The 13,628-nt window shown below is 46.1% G+C and overlaps 1 protein-coding gene across 1 annotated transcript in view; it reads right to left on the bottom strand.

Annotated features, from left to right (window-relative positions):
• RXRB (retinoid X receptor beta) overlaps positions 1-12,021 on the bottom strand; it is a 21,856-nt gene extending 9,835 nt beyond the window's left edge. Inside the window, exon 1 of the mRNA XM_075580960.1 lies at positions 11,693-12,021. Within this exon, the coding sequence (XP_075437075.1) occupies positions 11,693-11,708 (16 nt within the window). The 5' untranslated portion in view covers positions 11,709-12,021. The remainder of the gene's footprint in view (positions 1-11,692) is intronic.
• Positions 12,022-13,628: the final 1,607 nt, after the last annotated feature.

The raw sequence follows: 13,628 nt of genomic DNA, 5'->3' as shown, positions 1-13,628 counted from the left end.
GGCCATTGCAGAATATTCCACTTCTTTGCCTTAAAAAATTCCTGGGTTGCTTTCGCAATATGTTTTGGGTCATTGTCCATCTGTAAAGTGAAGCGCCGCTCAATCAACTTCGCTGAATTTGGCTGAATCTGAGCAGACAATATATCCCTATACACTTCAGAATTCATCCGGCTGCTTTAGTCTTCTGTCACATCATCAATAAACACTAGTGACCCAGTGCCATTGTAAGCCATGCATGCCCATACCATCACACTGCCTCCACTGTGATTTACAGATGGCTTGGAACGGCTCATGATCCGAAGCAACTTCTCCATACTTTTTTCTTCCCATCATTCTGGTAAAGGTTGATCTTAGTTTCATCTGTCCAAAGAATGCTGTTCCAGAACTGGGTTGGCTTTTTTAGATATTGCTTGGTAAAGTCTAATCTGGCCTTTCTATTCTTGAGGCGTATGAATGTGAAGTCTTCTCTTTATGGTAGACTTGGATAATGATATGCCTACCTCCTGGAGTGTTCTTCACTTGGCTGGATGTTGTGAAGGGGTTTTTCTTTACCATTGAAAGGATCCTACAATCATCCACCACTGTTGTCTTCCGTGGACGTCCAGGCCTTTTTGTGTTGCAGAGCTCACCAGTGCGTTCTTGTTTTCTCAGAATGTACCAAACTGTTGATTTGGACACTCCTAATGTTCCTGCTATCTCTCTGATGGATTTGCTTTTTTTTGCAGCCTAAGGATGCCCTGTTTCACTTGCATTGAGAGCTCCTTTGACCGCATGTTGTGGGTTCACAGCAACAGCTTCCAAATGCGAATGCCACACCTGGAATCAACTCCAGACCATTTACCTGCTTAATTGATGATGAACTAACGAAGGAATAGCCAACACCTGTCCATGAAACAGCTTTTGAGTCAGTTGTCCAATTACTTTTGGTCCCTTGAAAGACAGGGGGCAACATATTAAAAATATGTAATTCCTAAGCCCTTCCTCCAATTTGGATGTGAATACCCTCAAATTAAAGCTGATAGACTGCACTTTAAGCCCATATTCATTATTTAACTGTAACTTGAATTTATTTTTGTACATAGACGAAATAACAAACCTTGTGTCAGTGTCCAATTATTTCCGGACCTAACTGTATATTGTAGAGGTATCAGTACCGTGTTAGCTGAGCTAAATAATCAAAAACGAATAGACGATACCGTTCTGTGGCTAACTAAATGCTTTTTTTTGTGCGAGCTTTCGAGACACACTGATCTCTTCTTCCCGCGGTGTTTCGCTGATCTTTTCTTCCCGCGGTGTTACACTGATCTCTTCTTCCCGCGGTGTTACGCTGATCTCTTCTTCCCGCTGTGTTACACTGATCTCTTCTTCCAGCGGCGTTACGCTGATCTCTTCTTCCCGCGGCGTTACACTGATCTCTTCTTCCCGCGGTGTTACACTGATCTCTTCTTCCGGCGGTGTTACGCTGATCTCTTCTTCCGGCGGTGTTACGCTGATCTCTTCTTCCGGCGGTGTTACGCTGATCTCTTCTTCCGGCGGTGTTACGCTGATCTCTTCTTCCCGCGGTGTTACGCTGATCTCTTCTTCCCGCGGTGTTACGCTGATCCCTTCTTCCCGCTGTGTTACGCTGATCTCTTCTCCGGCGGCGTTACGCTGATCTCTTCTTCCCGCGGTGTTACGCTGATCTCTTCTTCCCGCGGTGTTACGCTGATCTCTTCTTCCGGCGGTGTTACACTGATCTCTTCTTCCCACGGTGTTACGCTGATCTCTTCTTCCCACGGTGTTACGCAGATCTCTTCTTCCCACGGTGTTACGCTGATCTCTTCTTCCCGCGGTGTTACGCTGATCTCTTCTTCCGGCGGTGTTACGCTGATCTCTTCTTCCGGCGGTGTTACGCTGATCTCTTCTTCCCGCGGTGTTACGCTGATCTCTTCTTCCCACGGTGTTACGCTGATCTCTTCTTCCCGCGGTGTTACGCTGATCTCTTCTTCCGGCGGTGTTACCCTGATCTCTTCTTCCAGCGGTGTTACGCTGATCTCTTCTTCCCGCTGTGTTACGCTGATCTCTTCTTCCCGCGGTGTTACGCTGATCTCTTCTTCCCGCGGTGTTACGCTGATCTCTTCTTCCCGCGGTGTTACACTGATCTCTTCTTCCCGCGGTGTTACACTGATCTCTTCTTCCAGCGGTGTTACACTGATCTCTTCTTCCAGCGGTGTTACGCTGATCTCTTCTTCCCGCGGTGTTACACTGATCTCTTCTTCCGGCGGTGTTACGCTGATCTCTTCTTCCCGCGGTGTTACGCTGATCTCTTCTTCCCGCGGTGTTACACTGATCTCTTCTTCCGGCGGTGTTACGCTGATCTCTTCTTCCCGCGGTGTTACGCTGATCTCTTCTTCCCGCGGTGTTACCCTGATCTCTTCTTCCCGCGGTGTTACACTGATCTCTTCTTCCCGCGGTGTTACACTGATCTCTTCTTCCTGCCGTGTTACGCTGATCTCTTCTTCCCGCGGTGTTACGCTGATCTCTTCTTCCCGCGGTGTTACGCTGATCTCTTCTTCCGGCGGTGTTACGCTGATCTCTTCTTCCCGCGGTGTTACGCTGATCTCTTCTTCCCGCGGTGTTACACTGATCTCTTCTTCCTGCCGTGTTACACTGATCTCTTCTTCCAGCGGTGTTACACTGATCTCTTCTTCCGGCGGTGTTACACTGATCTCTTCTTCCCGCGGTGTTACACTGATCTCTTCTTCCTGCCGTGTTACACTGATCTCTTCTTCCCGCGGTGTTACACTGATCTCTTCTTCCCGCGGTGTTACACTGATCTCTTCTTCCGGCGGTGTTACACTGATCTCTTCTTCCGGCGGTGTTACACTGATCTCTTCTTCCCGCGGTGTTACACTGATCTCTTCTTCCTGCCGTGTTACACTGATCTCTTCTTCCAGCGGTGTTACGCTGATCTCTTCTTCCCGCGGTGTTACACTGATCTCTTCTTCCCGCGGTGTTACGCTGATCTCTTCTTCCCGCGGTGTTACGCTGATCTCTTCTTCCGGCCGTGTTACGCTGATCTCTTCTTCCCGCGGTGTTACGCTGATCTCTTCTTCCGGCGGTGTTACACTGATCTCTTCTTCCGGCGGTGTTACACTGATCTCTTCTTCCCGCGGTGTTACGCTGATCTCTTCTTCCCGCGGTGTTACACTGATCTCTTCTTCCCGCGGTGTTACGCTGATCTCTTCTTCCCGCGGTGTTACACTGATCTCTTCTTCCCGCGGTGTTACACTGGTCTCTTCTTCCCGCGGTGTTACGCTGATCTCTTCTTCCCGCGGTGTTACGCTGATCTCTTCTTCCCGCGGTGTTACGCTGATCTCTTCTTCCCGCGGTGTTACACTGGTCTCTTCTTCCCGCGGTGTTACGCTGATCTCTTCTTCCCGCGGTGTTACGCTGATCTCTTCTTCCCACGGTGTCACACTGATCTCTTCTTCCTAATTTGTTATGGAAAACGGGGAAGCCTTCGGGTACTCATGCGCACTGACATAGGAGATGCGCACGGCTGTTTACATGAGCTTGTATGTACAGTATGTGTATCCTGTGTGTGTATAGTGTGTATGTACAGTATGCGTACTGTATGTGTGTGTATACTGTGTGTGCATTGTGTATAGTGTGTGTACATTATGTGTATACTGTGCTTGTGTATACTATGTGTCTGTACAGTGTGAATTGTGTTCACTTTGTGTATGTGTATACCTTGTGTGTGTACAGTATGTGTCCAGAGTGTTTGTGTACAATGTGTATATTGTGTTTGTATATACTGTGTGTACAGTATGTGTATAATGTGTGTGTACACTGTGTATATTGTGTGTTTGTATATACTGCATGTGTACAATATGTATGTAATGTTTTTGTACAGATGTATGTACACTGTGTGCGTGAATACAGTATTTGTGTATACATATTACACTGTGTCATGATTTATTTAACAAACATAAAGCCAAAATGGAGAAGCTATGCGTGAAAAACAAAGTACAACCTTCCATAGGAATTAAGATGCTAAGTAGCAGACGGGTGCTTCTAATCAAATGCCCTTGATTAATTGATCATCAGCAAGTGTGACGACCTCTATAAAAGCCGAAGTTTTAGCAGTTTGCTGCTCTGGAGCATTCAGGTGTTAACACAATGCCAAGGAGGAAAGACATCAGCAATGATCTTAGAGATGCAATTGTTGCTGGTTATAATGCCATTTCCAAACAATTTAAAGTCCATCATTCTACAGTGAGAAAGATTATTCAAAAGTGGAAAACATTCAAGACAGTTGCCAATCTTCCCAGAAGTGGACGTCCCAGCAAATTCACCCCAAGGTCAGACCGTGCAATGCTCAGAGAAATTGTAAAAAACCCAAGAGTTACATCTCAGACTCTCCAGGCCTCAGTTAGCATGTTAAGTGTTAAAGTTCATGACAGTACAATTAGAAAAAGACTTAACAAGTAGGGTTTGTTTGGAAGGGTTGCCAGGAGAAAGCCTCTTCTCTCTAAAAAGAACATGGCAGCACGGCTTAGGTTTGCAAAGTTGCATCTGAACAAACCACAAGACTTCTGGAACAATGTCCTTTGGACAGACGAGACCAAAGTGGAGATGTTTGGCCAAAATGAACAGTGCCATGTTTGGCGAAAACCAAACACAGCATATCTACACAAACACCTCATACCAACTGTCAAGCACGGTGGTGGATGGGTGATGATTTGGGCTTGTTTTGCAGTTTTGTACACACACACACACACACACAGTATACCCATACTGTACACACACACACACACACACACACACACACAGAATACCCATACTTTACACACACACACACACACACACACACTATACCCATACTGTACACACACAGTATACCCATACTGTACACACACAGTATACCCATACTGTACACACACACACACACAGTATACCCATACTGTACACACACACACAGTATACCCATACTGTACACACACACACACACAGTATACCCATACTGTACACACACACAGTATACCCATACTGTACACACACACAGTATACCCATACTGTACACACAGAATACCCATACTGTACACACACAGTATACCCATACTGTACACACACAGTATACCCATACTGTACACACACACACACACACACAGTATACCCATACTGTACACACACAGTATACCCATACTGTACACACACAATATACCCATACTGTACACACACAGTATACCCATACTGTACACACACACAGTATACCCATACTGTACACACACACAGTATACCCATACTGTACACACACAGTATACCCATACTGTACACACACAGTATACCCATACTGTACACACACAGTATACCCATACTGTACACACACACACAGTATACCCATACTGTACACACACAGTATACCCATACTGTACACACACACACAGTATACCCATACTGTACACACACACACAGTATACCCATACTGTACACACACACACACAGTATACCCATACTGTACACACACACACACACACACACAGTATACCCATACTGTACACACACACACACAGTATACCCATACTGTACACACACACACACAGTATACCCATACTGTACACACACACACAGTATACCCATACTGTACACACACACACAGAATACCCATACTGTATACACACAGAATAACCATACTTTACACACACAGAATATCCATACTGTACACACAGAATACCCATACTTTACACACACACACACACACACACACACAGTATACCCATACTGTACACACACAGTATACGCATACTGTACACACACACACAGTATACCCATACTGTACACACACACACACAGTATACCCATACTGTACACACACACACACAGTATACCCATACTGTACACACACACACACAGTATACCCATACTGTACACACACACACAGTATACCCATACTGTACACACACACAGTATACCCATACTGTACACACACAGTATACGCATACTGTACACACACACACAGTATACCCATACTGTACACACACACACACACAGTATACCCATACTGTACACACACAGTATACCCATACTGTACACACACACACAGTATACCCATACTGTACACACACACACACACACACACACACACACACACACAGTATACCCATACTGTACACACACAAACACAGTATACCCATACTGTACACACACACAGTATACCCATACTGTACACACACACAGTATACCCATACTGTACACACACAAACACAGTATACCCATACTGTACACACACAAACACAGTATACCCATACTGTACACACACAAACACAGTATACCCATACTGTACACACACAAACACAGTATACCCATACTGTACACACACAAACACAGTATACCCATACTGTGCACACACTGTACACACACACACACACACACACACACACACACACACACACACACACAGTATACCCATACTGTACACACACACACACACAGTATACCCATACTGTACACACACACACACACACACACACACACAGTATACCCATACTGTACACACACACACAGAATACCCATACTGTACACACACAGAATACCCATACTTTACACACACACACACACACACACACACACAGAATGTCCATACTGTACACACAGAATACCCATACTTTACACACACACACACACGCTATACCCATACTGTACACACACACACACACAGTATACCCATACTGTACACACACAGTATACCCATACTGTACACACACAGTATACCCATATTGTACACACACAGTATACCCATATTGTACACACACACACACACACACACACAGCATACCCATACTGTACACACACACACACAGTATACCCATACTGTACACACACACACACAGTATACCCATACTGTACACACACACACAGTATACCCATACTGTACACACACAGTATACCCATACTGTACACACACAGTATACCCATACTGTACACACACAGCATACCCATACTGTACACACACACACACAGTATACCCATACTGTACACACACACACACACAGTATACCCATACTGTACACACACACACACACAGTATACCCATACTGTACACACACACACACAGTATACCCATACTGTACACACACAGTATACGCATACTGTACACACACACACAGTATACCCATACTGTACACACACACACACACACACAGTATACCCATACTGTACACACACAGTATACCCATACTGTACACACACACACAGTATACCCATACTGTACACACACACACACACACACAGTATACCCATACTGTACACACACACACACACACACACACAGTATACCCATACTGTACACACACACAGTATACCCATACTGTACACACACAAACACAGTATACCCATACTGTACACACACAAACACAGTATACCCATACTGTACACACACAAACACAGTATACCCATACTGTACACACACAAACACAGTATACCCATACTGTACACACACTGTACACACACACACACACACACACACACACACACACACACACACACACACACACAGTATACCCATACTGTACACACACACACACACACAGTATACCCATACTGTACACACACACACACACAGTATACCCATACTGTACACACACAGTATACCCATACTGTACACACACACACACACAGTATACCCATACTGTACACACACACACAGTATACCCATACTGTACACACACACACACACAGTATACCCATACTGTACACACACACAGTATACCCATACTGTACACACACACAGTATACCCATACTGTACACACAGAATACCCATACTGTACACACACAGTATACCCATACTGTACACACACAGTATACCCATACTGTACACACACACACACACACACACAGTATACCCATACTGTACACACACACACAGTATACCCATACTGTACACACAGACACACACACAGCATACCCATACTGTACACACACAGTATACCCATACTGTACACACACAGTATACCCATACTGTACACACACAATATACCCATACTGTACACACACACACAGTATACCCATACTGTACACACACACAGTATACCCATACTGTACACACACAGTATACCCATACTGTACACACACAGTATACCCATACTGTACACACACAGTATACCCATACTGTACACACACAGTATACCCATACTGTACACACACACAGTATACCCATACTGTACACACACACAGTATACCCATACTGTACACACACACACAGTATACCCATACTGTACACACACACACAGTATACCCATACTGTACACACACACACAGTATACCCATACTGTACACACACACACAGTATACCCATACTGTACACACACACACAGTATACCCATACTGTACACACACACACAGTATACCCATACTGTACACACACACACACACACACAGTATACCCATACTGTACACACACACACACAGTATACCCATACTGTACACACACACACACAGTATACCCATACTGTACACACACACACAGAATACCCATACTGTATACACACAGAATAACCATACTTTACACACACAGAATATCCATACTGTACACACAGAATACCCATACTTTACACACACACACACACACACACACAGAGTATACCCATACTGTACACACACAGTATACGCATACTGTACACACACACACACAGTATACCCATACTGTACACACACACACACAGTATACCCATACTGTACACACACACACACAGTATACCCATACTGTACACACACACACACAGTATACCCATACTGTACACACACACACAGTATACCCATACTGTACACACACACAGTATACCCATACTGTACACACACAGTATACGCATACTGTACACACACACACAGTATACCCATACTGTACACACACACACACACAGTATACCCATACTGTACACACACACACAGTATACCCATACTGTACACACACACACACACACACACACACACAGTATACCCATACTGTACACACACACACACACACACACAGTATACCCATACTGTACACACACACAGTATACCCATACTGTACACACACACAGTATACCCATACTGTACACACACAAACACAGTATACCCATACTGTACACACACAAACACAGTATACCCATACTGTACACACACAAACACAGTATACCCATACTGTACACACACAAACACAGTATACCCATACTGTACACACACAAACACAGTATACCCATACTGTGCACACACTGTACACACACACACACACAGTATACCCATACTGTACACACACACACACACACACACAGTATACCCATACTGTACACACACACACACACACACACAGTATACCCATACTGTACACACACAGTATACCCATACTGTACACACACACACACACAGTATACCCATACTGTACACACACACACACACACACACACACACACACACACACACACAGTATACCCATACTGTACACACACACACAGAATACCCATACTGTACACACACAGAATACCCATACTTTACACACACACACACACACACACACACACACACACAGAATGTCCATACTGTACACACAGAATACCCATACTTTACACACACACACACACACACACGCTATACCCATACTGTACACACACACACACAGTATACCCATACTGTACACACACAGTATACCCATACTGTACACACACACACACACACAGCATACCCATACTGTACACACACACACACAGTATACCCATACTGTACACACACACACACAGTATACCCATACTGTAAACACACACACAGTATACCCATACTGTACACACACACAGTATACCCATACTGTACACACACAGTATACGCATACTGTACACACACACACAGTATACCCATACTGTACACACACACACACAGTATACCCATACTGTACACACACAGTATACCCATACTGTACACACACACACACAGTATACCCATACTGTACACACACACACAGTATACCCATACTGTACACACACACACACACACACACACACACACACAGTATACCCATACTGTACACACACACAGTATACCCATACTGTACACACACAAACACAGTATACCCATACTGTACACACACAAACACAGTATACCCATACTGTACACACACAAACACAGTATACCCATACTGTACACACACAAACACAGTATACCCATACTGTACACACACAAACACAGTATACCCATACTGTACACACACAAACACAGTATACCCATACTGTGCACACACACACACACACACACACACACAGTATACCCATACTGTACACACACACACACACACAGTATACCCATACTGTACACACACACACACACAGTATACCCATACTGTACACACACAGTATACCCATACTGTACACACACACACACACAGTATACCCATACTGTACACACACACACACACACACACACACACACACACAGTATACCCATACACAGAATACCCATACTGTACACACACAGAATACCCATACTTTACACACACACACACACACACAGAATGTCCATACTGTACACACAGAATACCCATACTTTACACACACACACACACACACACACGCGCTATACCCATACTGTACACACACACAGTATACCCATACTGTACACACACAGTATACCCATACTGTACACACACACAGTATACCCATACTGTACACACACACACACACACACACAGTATACCCATACTGTACACACACACACACAGTATACCCATACTGTACACACACAGTATACCCATACTGTACACACACAGTATACCCATATTGTACACACACACACACACACACACACACACACACAGCATACCCATACTGTACACACACACACACACACACACACACACACACACACACACAGTATACCCATACTGTACACACACACACAGAATACCCATACTGTACACACACAGAATACCCATACTTTACACACACACACACACACACACACACACACACAGAATGTCCATACTGTACACACAGAATACCAATACTTTACACACACACACACACACACACACACACACACACACACACACACACTATACCCATACTGTACACACACACACAGGATACCCATACTGTACACACACAGTATACCCATACTGTACACACACACAGTATACCCATACTGTACACACACACACAGTATACCCATACTATACACACACACACACACACAATATACCCATACTGTACACACACACACACAGTATACCCATATTGTACACACACACACACACACACACAGTATACCCATACAGTATACCCATACTGTACACACACACAGTATACCCATACTGTACACAAACACACAGTATACCCATACTGTACACAAACACACAGTATACCCATACTGTACACACACACACACACACACAGTATACCCATACTGTACACAAACACACAGTATACCCATACTGTACACACACACACACACAGTATACCCATACTGTACACACACACACACACACACACACACACAGTATACCCATACTGTACACATATATAGACACACAGTATACACGTACTGTACACATATATAGACACAGTATACACGTACTATACACATATATAGACACACAGTATACACATACTGTACACATATATAGACACACAGTATACACGTACTGTACACATATATAGACACACAGAATACACACATACTCACCCCGGCTGTCTCCCATCCCGGCCAGGCCTCCTCCTGTATATATATAACACAGTGAGAGCTGTATGTGTGTGTGTGACAGGTCACACAGTATGTACACACACAGTGTACACAGTATGTATACACACACACAGTGTACACAGTATGTACACACAGCACGGCTCGGGGCCTCACATGGTGACACTACACCCCAGGCCGCATATGAACCCGCCCCCGCACTAAGTGACGCTGTTTCCGGGGTCTCCCGCGGTCACCCCGCACCGGACCCGCAGCCACCAGCTCTCCCAGCGGCCCCCGCGGCCCCAGCCTCTGTCTGGCCCGTCCTCCGCCGCCGGAAGTGGAAACGCCGCCATCTTGCTGCACCCGGAAGCTGGGCTCGGGGTCCGGGAAGGTGCGGAATTTCGGGGTCAGGGCCAAATGAAACGGTGGGGTATCCGCTAGAGGAAGAGCTGCATCATCCAGGGGGGGCGGGGGGAAGGGACGGTCATGCTACACCACCAGGCGGGGGGGAGCGTCACCAAATGTCATAGGTGTAGCAACATGGCGACGGCAGGGCTTCCGGTGACCGGACTTGACCCTGCTAGACAGGGCGTTGCAAGATGGCGGTCTAATAGACAGCTGTTGACCCTGTGCACGGAGTGTACACTGGGTGTCGCAAGATGGCGGCGCTTCCGGCCGCTTTAAAGGCTTGTTTACGTAATATGGGGGTATATAATAAACACACGTTATGATATAAAAAGATTAGTAATACAGAATATTACATATATGTAGCCCCCCGTACCCCCCCTGGAGTAAAGAGACTATCCGTGCTGCCGTCACCTGTTTGGCGACCAGGAGGTCTGAGCCTCAGCCACTGGGAGCCTGGGCTGTACTTATCGTCTCTGTGCGGCGAGGGATCCCAGCGTAGTGGGAGGAGCCCCTCACCGGAACAATATACACAATAATTACACACAGGTATACTATAACAGTGTTATAACATCCAACCTAACACAGCCTTGCAAGGCCTTCCCCAACCAATAACACCTCCCGGGTACCCCCAAAATCCTGGAGTGCCTGGGCACTTAACCCCGTAGTATCCACAAGCCAGGCCCTCCCCCAAAGAGTGTGTGTGGGATAGCGCGCTTACCTTTGTGTGTTGGGGCCCGTTGGTGCACGTGGATAATACCTCCCTGGTCTCAGTCCAGACCAGGTCAACTAGTAGGAGACTCCGTGGATCCGCAACGTGGTTCTTCACCGCAATCTACCGCTCAACTACTGCGCAGGCCCGTAGGCAGAAGCCTCTGGAGGGGCTTCCAGCTGGAGTGTACCCCTTTAAAATAGTCTCTGCTGGAGTGTCCTTGCTTTGCTCACCGGCAGCAGGCCGCACTTCACCTTCAGAGATAATGTCCTGCAGCTGAGGCCTCTCACTCACACACTACTGGGGAAAGATCCCTATCTAAGGCCTTTCCCTGCAGCATACACCAATTACAGTGACTCAGGGGATCTACCTTGGACCTGGGGGGAATCTGGCCTAGTCCAGGGATGCACTGCTCCCTGGACATCACCCTCTCTGTCCGGATCCTGACTGGCGTGGTCTCCCTTGGCACTAAATGTATCTATTCTTCCTCTCCGCATTTCCAGGAGCCCTATTGGTCCTCCTGCAACACATGTACAGCCGCCCCTAAGGCTTCTAGGGCTTGTAGACCCTTGGCAGTGCTGTTTATTATCATCAGCTGGGCGCTTGCTGCCACTGCGCATATGTGAGCTATAATGGCCGCCGGGTGCTCGCTGCGCATGCGCGAGCTTCCCTAACATGGCGGCGCCCTTAACCGCCGCTCCCCGTGGGTCTCTGGCGACTTGCTTGCCTCCCTAACACCCGCCACTGTCCCCGCAGCTACCGGAGGTACGAGGAGGGGGTGAGGAAGCGCTGAGGAACCGGGGGACCAGAGGAGATCTGGTT

The sequence above is a fragment of the Ascaphus truei genome (genome assembly GCF_040206685.1).
Source record: "Ascaphus truei isolate aAscTru1 chromosome 20 unlocalized genomic scaffold, aAscTru1.hap1 SUPER_20_unloc_3, whole genome shotgun sequence".
Classification (NCBI taxonomy): Eukaryota; Metazoa; Chordata; class Amphibia; order Anura; family Ascaphidae; genus Ascaphus; species Ascaphus truei.
The sequence above is the reverse complement of the archived record's forward strand: the minus strand, read 5'-3'. Positions and strand labels throughout refer to the sequence as shown.